Here is a 15,727-nt window from a genome sequence, read left to right on the forward strand (position 1 = left end):
TTGCTGAAAGTCTCTATTTTTAAAGAATTACCTAAACAAACACAACACGGTAAACCACTGTGGCCGATAAAAAAAAAAAAAAAGTACTCCAAATACATACAGCCTGAAAAAAAAAAATTCTTGTTCGGTTAGTTTTGGAGCAACATGTGCGCTTGGGAGCAGGATGGCACAGCAAAAGTGGATTGGCGCACAGTGGCGCAATTGGCGCAGCGCTTCCACCCCTGATATTATTGGACATCCTTGCAAGCCGGGGATTCATTGCCTGACAAAATGAAGAGACACACCCACCCAATCCGAAAAAAAGGTGGGAGGGCGTGGCTTTTGTAAGTACACACAAGTTGAGAGTTTTTTTGTTTGTTTTTTTCACAACACAAAAATAAAAAAATTGATTCTTTCAAGAATCACGTAATCGGGGAAACTATATAAAGCGAACACGTCTGCCCATATTGGCACTGCGTTTGAGAGGTCGTCAACGATGCTGGCCCTGAAACATTTGGTGTTCTGTCTAAGCGTTTCTGTGGCATACGCCGACGTAGTGTTTGATAGTTGGAAGAAACCGCCGGACAACAATCCTGACCTGAACAGAGAAAAGCTTGGCGCCATGCAGGATGCCTGGAAGGTATGATTTATTTTTACCAGGGATATCAATTTTTGTAGCGATATTATAGCCTTCTGCCTGCTGATAAACCGATATTGCTGTTTCAGTCGAGATCCTCTTTATATTAGTAAAGAGATGGCAGCCGGATGACCGTGCGGATACATGTACCCGAATAATGCCCCTGCTGAAAACAAACCTCATTGCGTAGTAAAAAAAATGACGATTGCCTTAAAGTGTTGTAACAGGAACTGTTAAAGTTACAATTTGTTCTTAATTTTTATTTTTCACTAACGTCTTGCGTTATATTTGGATGAAGTCTGAGCCTTCGAGGATACGTAGAAGTTTTTAACCTTTGGAAAAAATGTAGTTTCATCTTATTGGCAGCGGCTTGATATACTGGTTTCTCAGGTGGCACAAATTTCAAAGGATAATACAATAAAACGTGATGGCTATAATTAAAGCCGGCTGAATGAAGGTAATTCAAAGCTGCCATTTTTGTTACGTAATATCAATATTGCCTGTTTGTTCGTTTCTTCGGAAATTTTTTATTTATTAATGTTACTTTTACAAGCACGAATATTGTTGTTAAGGCCTTTTTACTATTTTGTTTACGTCGAGTCTACATTTGTCACTTTTATTCTTCTCGAGAATCAATGACGTGTTTTCACTCGTAGACTGCGTGGATGAAAGTTGAGTCTGCGTTTTCACGATCTTCATCCCAATTTATTATGAACGCAAAAAAAAAAAAAAAATATTATTCGATAGTCCTCTTACGTTTAGCTTAGCTTTGAGTAGAAGCGTCTTCACATCATGGCTTTATCAATGCATACCCAGCTATACCTGAGGACAGCGCTTAATTGACGTAAAAACAATAACAAGAAACATTCATATGTATATATTTCAGACAATCAGGTTTACGGCGAACCAGAGCTATTATCTCATTTATAGTACCGGGCCGTGGACCAGTGCACTTTACAGAGATAAGAAATGTTTCCAAGTGCATTCAAGTGACCTCAATGACACATTGAAGATTGCCAATTACACATCAAAATGGTACGACACAAAATCTAAAACAACGTAAGTATGTTCATTAATTCACAATGTCCCTAGGATAGACGTTTCAGTTAAAATATCCAACCAGTCCATTGAAGGGGTTAGTTGCCTTTTCAAAAACCGATAAGTATCCACGAGCTTCACTGAAGCACAATCGCGTGCTTGAATTACTTTCTTTTTTAGCCAATGATTTGGTATATTACACTATTTCGAACTATATACTGAGGCTTAAAAATAGGATGCATACAGAAGTACGAAAAGCCCTCTCATAAAAAAGATAGGGATCGATAATATAGGAGAATAGTTACACCGTCTGAGTACGGCATATGCACTTGTGCGGAGGCCATATGGGTGTGCCATTGTGAATTTACATAGCGAAAATACATTTTAACAATAATGCACAGGCTGCGAGAACAAGTAAATCTTTATTTTACGTGGACAAATTAAAGAAACATGAAGCAAACATCGCTTATACAAAATTTAAAAAAAAAAAAAGAAATGAGGCTTTCTCGCAACTCCGGACAAAACAGTATGGAAGCTTCGAAAATTGAGCCAACTAAGGCTGACAAGATATGGTTTAACAAAACCTGTATCAAATACGATCTTCGGCACATTTTCAACATCTTGCGTTGTCTCTAACGAAAAAAGGATCAAGAGTATCCAGATGAATGAATCGTACTAAATCATTTATTAGTAAGTTTATTACATTGGCCTGTTTTCGATTATTTCCTCTTTAGAGACCATTAGGAGAAGAAAATGGCCCGTGGCATATTCAAGCGTGGCCTTTGAGTCCCGCAAATGTTGTTACTGTGTTTCTAAAGCTTTTAAACAAGAAATCTTGCATGCATGTACACGTGGCGGGACAAACAGTGTTGGGACAGCGAGGTTGGTCGGGGACTTGGGTACGGCAGGGAGCCGAGCCAGGGCAGGAACTCATGTAGAGGCCGGACTCGGGAAGGATCAGGGAGCAGGAGGGGTGTCTCTTGTATAATATAACTCTTTAGATATACATATGGACAGGTTACAGCATCTCAAGAACACATTCGAGAACACTGCGGAGAACACTGTCAAGAGAGCACAAGCTAGCAGCCGTCTGCTGCTGCTTTTATAACCTCACTTGTCCCCACATCCTTAGTAGGGAATCCCTATCGTTGATTGTTCGAAATGTCCAGGCACGCCATCTCCCTCTCCCACGCACTGCCATACGCGACACACGCACGGAAGGGCCAGACATCCTTGGCCGCCGTGTCGCCGGTCAATGTTGGCGGACAATGGTGCCATCGAAGTCGAGGAAGGCCGAAGACATCCATAATTGCAGGCGTCCTGGCTTCCGCGTGGTAGGAAATAATCCCATGGGCGATGTAAGCTGGGGAAATTGAGTAAAACTCCCTCCTTTGTCGAGGGCGTCCCAAGGCGGTCGTGTCGCCGTGCGTCGAGGTCAGGCAGGAGAAGCAAAGAGGGGCCGGACGGCAAAGACGACCAGATGACACTGGCATGGGTCAACCCGATGATCCTTCGGAGAAGGTCACGTCGTCCCCACTAACCAAGGTGCGTTGGCGACTCAAAGGCGCCTCTCGCTCTCTCCTCGGACGCAGCTGACCGTAGCCACCTGACGACGATGCTTTAGGGCGTTCACCTGTGCCGGTCGGTACGGAACGGCAAGGTCGTCTCCGAGGGCCTTTCGCAACAACAGTGAGAGAACCTCTGCAGGACTACAAGGGCGTGCCAAGTCCCTGCAATTTCCGTACCGCGTTCCACACGGCGGCATGTGCTTTCAGAAAAGCTCTGCTTGCCTTCAATTCCGTTCGGTGCACTCATAAAACAAATAGGAAACGTCGAAACGACAAGGCGATGAGGTGGAGTAGCACACTTGAAAGTGTAATTATGACACTCAAACTTTGAAGCAGGAGGCCGTCAGGGATCTTGTCTTTTGGGCGGCTTGAGCGATTGTCTCATCGCACAATACGGTTCATTTTATTTACATATTTTCGACATACGATTTTCGTATGCTCTTCAATAACACAACACGTATATGACACTGGTCACTGTATTGTAACACCACAGTGAGTATGTGTCTCGATTCTGTATCGCAGTATACAACGTGGAAGTTCGTCTGTTTCTTGCGTACCTCGAACGTTTGATTACTCCCGAAACGCGCACAAGTGTTTTGTTTCTCGCCGACCTCAGGCAATGTTGCCTTTCGATTGGCATGCTCCTCCATTGTTCCGATGTACCAGCGACGCATTTTGGAACACAATTGCTCGCTGTATTACGTCGATGTCTGACTTCGCACAGGCAACAGAAAACGCGGCCCCTTCCCTTGAAATATTGCGATTCCGCTGTGTAAACCCAAAAACAAAAAGAACAACGCATTATTTGCCGATCTGTAGTCGGGTGTGCAGATATGGGAGTGACGGTGTCCCGCCATTAGGAGCAAATGACGGGACACAGTCATTATCTCCTAATGTTCAAATGTTGTTGTTTTTTTTTTTTTTTTTTTGGGGGGGGGGGGTGTGATTGCGCATTGTATAACTTGTAGCAGATGTCATCATGCATCGATATTTTTTGGATCTCCATTTGTGTATTTGTTGTGTTGACATGTAAGTTACCCTCTACAATAATGCCCCTGGGCGAAATATGGGTAACGAATAAATATATGAATAAAACATAAGTCAACAAAACCAATCCCCACCCGCTGCTACAATCGGCGTCAGCCCCTTGGTGAGCAGTCTTTTGTGTAGATCGCACGCCGCAACCTTCGGCGATGCATTGGTCAATCGCAGAGGGTGCGCTCGGTTCCCAACCGAACGGGAGACAAGGTGGTGCTAGAAGTGACGTCACTCAAAATACGGGGTGAGAGTTGAGGAATACGGCGACCTTCGATTTGTTTTATTTTTTATTTAATAAAAATCAGCCCGCAAAAAGTAAACGGGTTTGGTGTTCTAATCTAACCTTCAAACCTAATCCCGAAAATCGTTGCACCCTCTTTTTAATGAGTATAGTCCGCACGTACTGAAAGCATGTATGTGACCATAATTATCCGGCAGAGAAAGTAAAATAAAATTTCATGGATGAAGAAAGAATAAAACAATTAAAACAGGGACAACCAGATCTTATGAAGGATCTGGTTGTGCTGTCCCTGTTTTAATTGCTTTATTCTTTCTTCATCCATGACTTAAACCAACACGCTCTTCTACCAAGCAAAGAAAATTAGTTTCACTAAGGCAAGATTAAAATACGGGGAAAAGGCACCCACCATTCTGTGTAAGAAAACAAAAAGGGCCATTTACTGAAAGTGAAAACAGACATAAGTTGTCGGCTCCCACTACGAGTTGGCAAGAATTTACAAGAACGATCTCACAAAATAATCACTATATGTAAACCAGTCTTATTTGTCCTTTCTCAAATATAGTGCTTTCGCATACCTGCCACATTCATAGTAGCAAGCATATACGGTATTGAAGAAGAAGAATTGGGGTTGTGTGGATATTTATACCGCGTGCAGTTGGTCAACCATTTCAAAGTTGCAACGACTCACTTGCTGTAGATGAGCAATGTAGCCAGTGCTGTACAACCGCTAGCCTGGGGTCTTTAACGTGCACCACGGAGCAGGGATACACGACGGCACGACCGTACGATGCTCATCCAGATCAAAACGGGCAGGGGTGGGGATTGAACCTAGGATACTGCATCCTGCAGCGCGATCTTTCGCTCCACATGCTTCGAGCTGGTGTGCGCTAAAACCCTCAACCACCGATCCTTTTTTTTTTCTTTTTTTTTTATTGCCACTCGGCCACCGATTCTCCCTTGGATGGTATTGTTTCGTTAAAAACACAGCGTTATTTTTTTCTTATAATAAAGAACGATTTTATTGTCAGGTTTAGTTTAATTTACCTACGGAAAGATAAAAAAAAACTTAAACTTGAGAATCCTTTCTTTTTCCCTTGCCGGTATTTGAAACACAGACGGAATTAAATTTAAGCCCTTTTGATAGGTTCAATTTACGTAATTTGAAAATGAGCAAACGTTTAAATATATATCTCTTTTTTTTAATTTCAAGCTAGGTGTTTGTACCGAGAACGAGCGAAGTCTGTCCCACATTGTTGAAATAATTTTGGCTAATCTAAAGGTACGCAAACTGCTAAATGATAACTTTACGTTTAGTTTTTGGTTACTCTTAATATTTCTCATTTATGAATTTGAGATAGGCTAAATGCACAATGGCTAAAACTTATGTTACTAGGGCCTTAAAAAAAGCGTGAAAGATAATGACTAACTAATATTTAACAAACTTCGTTTGTTAAATATTAACTAGACATCGCACGCCTGTTGAATATTAACTAGGTTTCGCACGCCTCCTCCTTTGCTATATCTTCTCAACTTTCTACCTCGCCCCAACTTGGGTCTACCCACAGCTTAGGAGAAGGGAGCGCTAAGAGGATTATCTTCCCTGCAGAAAATCGAGGTTTTACGTCGGACTTTAAGTGTGAACAAGATTTGTACACATAGTGATTTTTCCCATTTTTTGCTACAGGAATTCAAAAACACAATTCGTTCAAGCTGTAAAACAAAAGGGTTATAGTATTGAAAATACTATGCAACTGGGTACGTACCTTACAATTTCTTCCAGTAATAATTAACACTTACATCGTCACCGCACGATTTCTGACAAGCCTTGTGCACGAAACAGTTGTCGCCGGGAAGCGCACCATGAATGCAGCAACTATTTATGAATTTATTAAGCACAGATTAATAGCCAGGTTGTCAACAGGACATTTGTCGACTAACAAAACTGCTCTTAAATGTTTACGTGATCTCCATTGATTTATTTACCCTTCACACATGTTTCATGCTAAAGCTGCGTGCAAGTATCTATTTTTTTATATTTGAGTACCGAGTGCGGCTGTGGCTTTGGTGTGGTTTACTACCATGTGATGTTTGTTTGAATAACTTATGTGGACGCACAGGGGTTAATATTAGCTTAAAACGACGCCCCTAAGCTATTTTGTATCCAACATTTGACGGTACACATAAACCAGTGTAAACTTACCAGGAATACGAGGTCGCTGATAATATGCAAGTGCCTCACATTACCCAAATGTTGACATTCAAACTATAATTCTGGTTTGCTCTGCAACATTTTGGTCCTCATGTGTACGAGTAAATTGAAATTATTCAACGTATTTTTACGACATATTTTCTTGTTTTCTTTTTCAAAATATGCGCATGTTCAGTTCTATACATCCCTTGAAATAGTTACCCCTTCTTTTTTTTCTTTTAGATCGTATTTGTATATAATATGAATTTCTTATTCGAGGTTTTATAATACACAATCGATAAAATGGCACTGTCTAATGTACCTTTGACACTTATCTCGTATTAACTTGAAGCAATTAAATGCTCTCAGAATACCTAAACCATAGCCTCCTCTACACTCACAAAGCCTGACACTTCGATGGCGGAGCCATAGAGTGCCCGTTCGCAGATTTGAAGCAGAGAGCATTTCTCGGGGAGTCTGGTATTCAGCGCACAGCTTTTACAGCGGCGAGGACCTGAAACATGGTTTTCGAACCCGAAAGGAAAAGAAGCGGTAGCCCGAGGGACGCGAGAAGCACGAGCGGACATTCCATCGCTCGGGACAAGTGTGTTTCGGCGTCTCGCCGCAGCGGGGCGCCCGTTACACGACTCTTGTCTTCCCCTCTACCTTTTAACTTTAGGCGGCCGCGTCACGTGACAATTTGCCAGGTTTTGTTAGCCTAAACTTGCAAGCTTTTTTTTTTTTCTAAAAACGTCGAAGCGCGGCAATTGAGAGCAATACAATGGCGGCTGTCAGCTATTAAAGCAATCCCTGTAACCGTCGAAAATATTTCGTTCGTGAGCGCTTGATGTGCGCACCGCGGTGCTGGCATTTGTTTTTAATTACAGTTCCTTTCAATCTTTCAATGTGCTCCCGAGACTTACGTATTGTGCTGGGTTTCTCTCCACTGCTTTAAAACTCCCCCAATTCAAAACCAAGGCCTAGTGCATTAGTAACGTTTGACAAACGCGGGCAAGCTGCCGCGCCTCCCTTAATTTCAGACGTACCATGATTGACGTAGGTGCTTGTTCAGCGAGAGCATGTTTTGAAACCGCGATCTCGTGTTACCCTGTAAGTTGAAGAGTAAGTGGATTATAGATTACTGTTTATTTCTTGAATAATTCTTGTAATTATTTGAATTGTTACGTAGTTTTCGTGTAGGTTATAGGAAACAGAAAGTGCATCATATTAAAACCTGGGGTAAGCTATTAGAAATATGTGGGAGACAGAAAAAAAACGAGTGGCAGTTGCTTGCAGTGGTATCAACTTCCAACGCCTGTGTATGAAGAAGATGCACAAACAGGAAGTTGCGCCATTCAACACGGACAGAAAGTTACGCACAAAAGCTATATAAGAAACCTTTTCCTTTCATTTTAATTCGGGGCCTGAACGTGAAAGACTTCCGCCACCAGCATTCGCGAACCAGAAAGTTCAATGGCGTCTTCACCTGGCTACATTGTGGGCCTTCGACGGCCTTAGTCGAAAGGTGCTGTTATACTCCATTGTTGAGCGAAGCGAACGCAGCGTAGCACAGAACGCGCGCGTGTGATTGGCGGGCGAGCAGAACTCGATGTCTGCCACCAATAAGTATCTATGTGCACTGCGCTACGCCGCGCTTGCTACACTCGACGTCGGATCATACGAGAGCCTTAAATAATCAGCGCAATACGCTATTTTCAAAAGTTCACCACAGCAGCACTGGCGGTCGCCATTTTTCGGGCACGAAGCGTGGGATTTAATCCGAGTTTTTGCCAACCGCTGATCCTTAAGATGAGCTTAGTGCACGTGCTCAAACAGCGGCGTACTTAGGTAGTTGACCCAGCAGCTATTGGTGTGGACATTTTTAAATGGGTTCTATTATCCGTGGCTACATACTCATATTCTGTCTTCTTTACTTGTTTTGTCTAATTGCTGACGGCGTTTATTGTTGAGTGCAATTACAGCTGTTTCTGGCATTTTTTTTTTTATTATTTTGCTTTTTGTATTTTTGGGCGTTAACGCTACACGCCAATTCCTAACTCAAACCCGATCCGTGTGTATTGTGTCGAGCTCACAACGTACCACTTAATTAAAAAAAATGATCTTCCATTTTTCTTTTCAAGGCCAGTCAAAGCCTACAGCCACATCACGAAATGGAAGCTGCTACGAGCTCAATTTCAACTTCTTCTGCGGAGAAAGAGGCTGCAAAATATATCATCCGGAATGTTGGGGAAAAACCTTTACTAAACTTTCAGAAAACTACGTTATATTCAGCAATCCCTTTTGTCATATATTGAGATCACTACAAAATACGCGCGCTGCTGAATGTGAGTATAATGAAATCATTCGGCCTACTGCAGCATCTTATAAATAACAATCTCTAGGCGCCAAAATAAAGTGATTAAATTTAAATATATACAAGATATTGAACATCTTGGTCTAAAACAGTGCGACCAAAAACAAGGACAAAGTCAAGACGAGACAAACCGCGCTGTCATCTGTGTTGTCTTCCCTTTGTTGTTTTTTCGCGCTGTTTTAAACCAAGATGCTAGTGAATTGAGTAGTCCAAACATACATTTTAGCAAGATATTCAAAGTCGTTTCGCCCTAAACACCAACTCAAATATTTTTCGAGCCACGTGGCGTCCAGGAACCGACAACTAAGCGTTCAATGATTGTAAAAATGTCCCAAAGGCCGGGAGAATTCATCCAAGCGAAGGCGATAAGTCTAAAACGTTTACTCCGACTTAAAACAACAGAGCTATAGCAAAAAGATGCATGTCTTGCTACCTGTGCAAGTGGCATCTTCAGAATGAACAGATACAAATGAAGCAAGAGCCCTCTTCTACACAAACTAAAAGATAGAGCATTCTATAGCTGTCACCCAGATCACTGGGCAGTTGACTCATGTCCGCCGCCTGATATTCCGCTGACGAAAGCAACTGCACATCCTCAGAACGCGGTTCACAGCCCAGTAGACAAGGATGGCAGCGCGCAGAAGGTGATTATTAGAAAGATCTGTAGACGTTTACAAGTACGGCCTTTGGGCGCCGCCATCTTGCTCCTTGTGTGGGTACATCCTCTGATAGTCAACCCTTGCTGAGGCGTGCCCACAAATTCCAGACTGGCGTAAAAAAAAAAAGAAGCGTTTTCAGTTTACGGTGGCCAGACTGGCTCTTGAAGCGCGGCTCTTTGCTAACGTCTAAAGGCTGCGTCGTTGTCGGCGTGGCAGGTAGGCTTTCACACTACCATGATGCTGACCCCACGCGGGAACTTATATCACTCCTTTTATACTCATGCCAGTCTGGAGCGGTCCTTGTGATATCAACGGTTGGTGAATATACTCAATTATTTCACCAAGTCAGGTGAAGCGGAAACAAGTGTAGGGAGCTGAAATCGCATAGATCTGGGGACGATTCCCACTCAGCCGCGAACCTGGCAAAGAATCGCAGTCCTAACGCTTGCGAAGCTACCATGTTCGTCCGATGTTAATATTAAAAGATACTCCTCTTATTGTTTGCTTTTTTCACTCAAGTAAAAAAATGAAAGGCAGAAATTACGTACGCAATCAATGTAGCAATAGGCCGGAGGACATTATAGTTTATTAATTATGCAAATACATTTCCATGTCCCGATTTCATGGGTTATAATTCCTGGAGATCTGAATTTGGTGCCACCCCGACTGCAGCTAATATTCGAAGCTTCAGTTAAAATACAGAGCATAAAAATTAAATCACCCGATTAAAAGAATGTAGTGCAACGCCCCTAATACAAGGGTGCAAACAGTTTTACTAGAGGAGACCAGCGGTCAAGTCGTGTGTGCTATTGTATATTCTGATTTTAGTATTTTGTTTCTACCTAGACACAAGGCTACGGATGAGAGATTAGACTGGTTTTCCTGACTTCATATCTTGCTAATTATCTTCACTCTACTTGAAGAACCTTTTCAAGTGACGAAGTTAAACCCCTTATTGCATGTTGATTGTGGAAAAGACGTCAGCCACCTTGCTCAATCTTTGTCTTAATTTTCATAGACAGGCCAATATTGAAAGTGCTCCTTAATAAACTCGTTTGGATCCTAAAACCCAGGAGAGAGGTGATATGGTGCAGCATTACAGATCGCATAAGCTCGCAGCGATAGCTGCACTGATAAACATAGAGTTTAAAATCTCAGAAAAATATATTTAAGTGCTCAACACCATACATTTTAAAGCATATTTAAACGATTAAACTCGGTTGGTAAAACTTGAATCGCATTTTCTTTTGTGCAGAGTTCAAAAGGAATCTCTTACTTTTTTTCTTTATTGAATTTTTTCAAGTGAGGCAAACTTACGTTTATATTTTCGCCCTTAAACCGCTTGTTTTTCATCTGTTTTATGCAAAGTGAACTGTTATATACTAAAATGCGTGTCTTACCGATTGCCTCAAAATATCGTTCTTTTTTTTTTCCAGCTTGTGAATTCTGGTTGAAAGAAGATTTGTTAAAAAATATGACCATTCCCCAAGCCAATACAAGAGCAGGAAGCGAAACAAATGAAGAACAGAAAGAAGCGCTTGACAGTTCGAGTAAAACTACATATTTGTATGATTCCTTATTTAAGGAACTTCCGTCCAGCTGTCGATACGCATTTCTTCTCAACTGTGGAAATCCAGCATACAGAATTTATGACAAGGAATATTGCGACAAGATAGATGAAACAGATAACGCCGCATAGGGCGTTATCGTAAACGCAAGCAATTAGCACAATAATTTCAACAAATACACTTCCCGTCTCTGTATCGGACATCGCGCTCAAACCATCTTTCACGTGTCCTTTAACGTTGTCTTTTGTTGCTCCGTAAATGGGAACCAGTACAGTATCTAAGACAGTCATTTAAACACTGCGTATGATTTCGGACAAGTGCAGAAAGCAGGAGGACTTTATTCCGTGTGATAGTTCCAGAAAACATATTGCACACTGCAGTGCGGGAAAAAAAAAAAGAGGACTAGTGTTGAAAAAACAAACTTTAGCGAGGAGTACCCAAGGTAGACCTTGTGTCTGTTTTGTCGAATAATAAAAGTAATAAAGTATTTTTTGCTTTTCAATTGCCATTTGTGACTTGGAAATGGTTGCTGTAAATAAAACAAAGGGGCCTGCGCTTCTGCGGTGCTTGGCGACAGAATACATTGAATTGCGATAGCATTGCTTGTCTTCTATGAAGCCAGCATGCCGCTGATTAAGTTGAGACTACGCCTATAGAAGTCAACCCAGCGTCAAATGGTCGGCCATTTTCATTCCACGTAAATGTTAATACTCAGTAGATTGACACTTCTGTTTAGCTATAACCTTGTCAGACAACTTGTTCCTCTTGCATTGCGCTGTGAAGACTGCGCTACATACAAGGAGTGCCTCGTACCACGACCTGTCAATGCACGCCACTGGTAGATAAAAGGTAACTTAATAAATATTGCTTCAAAAGTCTCTCCATTGGCTCGTGCAATTAATAAAAAAGATCTCTCCCTCGTGGTCCAGTGTTTGAACGTTGTGCTCACGAATCATGGTGTCCTGGGTTTGAGTCCGCTTGAATTGCGCAGGGATTTTTTTTTTTTTTCAATTTATCTATTTTTTAATTACCACCGCGTGTATTTGCGTTTTTTTTTTTGCATATCAAAATGCTTACGATAAAGCACCCAAAAAAACTGAGAATACCAGTGCCTTTTGCAAAAAGAAAAGAAGAGCTCGTTTTTATATTTTCTACTAACTCCTGGAAGAACAAAACGGAGTGAGTGCTTTTCTACCTGGAACAAATGCGAGTGTTTACCTGCTGTCTGGGCAGTCGCAAAATTTCAACCGTGCTTGTTTTGACGCCCTTTTGTTTTGTGATCGCTGATTATCGCGCTTTTGCTGGCTTTTGTGTTTGAAAGAATCTGCCCCTTGTTTTAGAGGCAAGTCCTTAGAATGCAAGAATGTGGTTTTAGCATAACCTGTAATTGTGTCAAGCTCCCTCAAGACGTCGACAACCTGCCCTGCCGGATTATGAGCCCATGGCCAATCAACACCATTGATGTTGCAGCTGTGCACCATTTCGACAACTATGTGATTGATTCGGGCGAGAGTTTCAAATCGTTCTTTTTTATATTGGTTACGCCGTTCATAAACATAGTGAATACGCCGTTCCTAAGATTCACATTTTTAAGAAGACCCATGGGAATCATTTCCATTCGTTTGCGAGAATAAAAATATCGATGCTGGTAAATAGAAAAACGGAAATACTTCAGGAGTAACCAGCAGTCTCATATGTCTGGGAAATATCTGATCATCTTCAGGGCGCAGTTGTTAATTCAAGTGAACAATCCTGGTCAAGCGCAAAAGAGAGAACATAATACCTTTTCCTAAAGCAGCTGCAGCAAAAGCCAAATTGGCAACATTTCTACATTCGATAAGGTAAATGTATTGCTCACGTCATTCAACGCGTAAGGAGCCAAACTTGAAAAATAATACATTACAAAAGTCGTTTTGCACTTCAACGACGATTTATACTTATTGTTAAATGGAAGCCGAGAGCCGCATAAATCGTGGAGTAGTGCACTTGCTTGCCGAGTAATTCTTAAATTGCTTTCCACATAAAAAAGGAACTGAGGGTATAAAACAGGCGGTGCAGCGATTTTGTACTTTCAGCAAATATTGTTTATATACAATCCCTTACATTCCCAACACACGCATCACGCGTTAGTGAAGACAGTTTCAGTCAGAGGTACGAAATCGCAAAGCTTTTGTTTTTATATCCTTTTTTTCTGCGGTTGCTATAGGACCCGAAACTTGGAGACAGGAATGCTGGAAGTTACAAGTGCCGTCAGACGACCAAAAACTGCTACTGCAAAACATAATTATGTGCGAAACATGTGAATAACGTCGGCATGGTATTTCAACACACCTTGTATCAACATCAACAGTCCACTCGGAAGTGCATTACACAGATCAAATTGTGATGAATTCCTTCTGTGTACAGATATAGTCTAAAAAAAGAAATTCCATGTGCGTGTGAGCTGGCGGCCACGACTGTGGTGAGGAATAAAGACTTTCAAGTCCTAGAAAATGACACGGAGAACATCTCACTCTGGAAAGCGAAACAGGAGAGGCTATTGGTAAGATTGGCACCCAAGAGTGTCTCTGTGATCGGCATTCGTGATTGGGAAAACTGTCACTATACGTCTTGATTCACTTTGACGGCGTTGCTTTGAGAACGCAATGATTCCAAACTTCTATCGTGCTTTTTACACGCACCATCGAGCTTCGTTCACAACTGATAATAAGTAGGCAAGAATGCCACTCGAGACCTCCCGACGAGGAAAATTCTGCTCGTCATGTCACGAGCGGAAACCATTAGAGGGCGCCACCGAAGCACCTTGGCGCCAAGAGTCTGACGAAAAAAAGAAGTGCTTTCCTTTGAGTATAATCTTATTTATTTAGAGTGTTTATGGACTATTAAAAATTAACCATTTGTATTACATTGCCATTCGTGCCTCTTCTAAGTTTAGCGGTTTTTTTATTGCTAACATGGCAAAACTGATAATAAAAATGTGTTTTTATCGGGAAGAGAAAGCTTGGCTGTGATGTTCGTGTGTGAAATATTACAATGTGTTGCTTTAAAAAAAGTTCCTTTTTTCGCACACTTTTTTTTGTGCGGTGCAGCATATGTCCAAGGGAAAATTTTGCTGAATCGAATAACCTCGAGTTCTCCCCATAGGTCGGGCACCCTTGACATAAGCATATGTCTGACAAACATACACCTTGACAAAACTGATGATGATGACAACATGTATTTGTCCATAGATGGGGTAAGGGAACATGGAGTCTAGACAGAGTCACCCCTCTCCCCCCTCAGTCGGCGGCCAGGAGTCCTTGTTCCTCTGCGGCGGCCTCGGCCATCTGGGCCAGACGGACCTGTTCTCCCGGGTCCGAGCTGTGCAGCACGGTCTCCCACTGCTCGGATGTTCGGCCCTGTCCCCGAAATGCTTACATGCGCTGGAGTAAAGCCCCGGATAGCAGCGGCTGTACGCCACTGAGTTTGGAATTGTATTAGTTTGAAGAAGGCGCCACGCCACTGCCTGCCATTTGGACAGGGTCCTGTCTGCTGCAGGGTATTTAGCCCTTCCCAGCCTGTAGTGGTTAATTACGTCCCGGTAGGCAATTAGCCTGTCTTTGTCCGACCGACGCAACGAGTGCGTGTCAAAGATGTTGGTGACGTCGGCCCGGTCGGTTAAGCATCGAGCCGCGTCGTGCGCCTTCTCGTTCCCCGGGAGGCCAGAGTGAGCTGGCGCCCACACAATTTGGACTCCCCAAACTCGATCTCCATAGAAACCCGGCCGTAGATTTTTGAGTGCCTCGGACAATATGCGTCACTTTGCGTAATTTAAAATTGCCGGCTTGGAGTCGCTTACTCTGAATTTGATCCGGGAGGACGAGGTCATTGCCAGTTAAATTGCTGATTCCTCCCGACCTCCGGTGAAGTCGTGAAGACCGTGCCAGAACTGATTAACTTGCCCTGTCGGTCAACTACCGATATGGCCATAGCGTCAGGACTACTGTAATCTGCGGCGTCCGCGTAGACCACGTCCTCGAGGTGTGCGAAACTTTGGTCTAGTGCTTGCGCTTTGGCCTGCCCGCGTCTCGTATAGTGTTCGGGGTGCATGTTTCTTGGTAATGGTGGGATGTGTATATGACCCCTGATGTCGCGTGGATTGTCGTGTTTCTCCCCGAGTCTTCCTTCGTAGTTGATATGTAGTGTCTGGAGGATGTGTCTGCCAGTCGGGCTCTTGGTAAACCTTTCCATCTGCGCTATCCTCTGTGCTTCTACTAGATCGTCTAGCGTGTTGTGCAATCCAAGTGGTTCGAAGCGCTGGTTGGAGGCTGTGATTGGTATGCCGATTGCCTGCTTGAAAGCCCTTTTTATTAAAGCGTTGATTTTATTGGGCTCATCCGCCTTGAGGTCAAAGGAAGGGAGCAAAGTAGGTTACTCGACTTGGGACGAAAGCCTGAA

The 15,727-nt window shown here is 42.7% G+C and overlaps 1 protein-coding gene across 1 annotated transcript; it reads left to right on the plus strand.

Annotated features, from left to right (window-relative positions):
* The first annotated feature begins 475 nt into the window (after positions 1-475).
* Positions 476-11,421, plus strand: LOC120836204. Its single transcript, XM_042293937.1, has 5 exons — positions 476-619; positions 1,503-1,675; positions 6,186-6,256; positions 8,831-9,034; positions 11,159-11,421. The coding sequence occupies exons 1-5, from the start codon at positions 476-478 to the stop codon at positions 11,419-11,421; spliced, it is 855 nt and encodes a 284-aa protein (XP_042149871.1).
* Positions 11,422-15,727: the final 4,306 nt, after the last annotated feature.

The sequence above is a fragment of the Ixodes scapularis genome, unplaced genomic scaffold, assembly GCF_016920785.2.
Source record: "Ixodes scapularis isolate PalLabHiFi unplaced genomic scaffold, ASM1692078v2 PGA_scaffold5__190_contigs__length_132052651, whole genome shotgun sequence".
Taxonomy (NCBI): Eukaryota; Metazoa; Arthropoda; class Arachnida; order Ixodida; family Ixodidae; genus Ixodes; species Ixodes scapularis.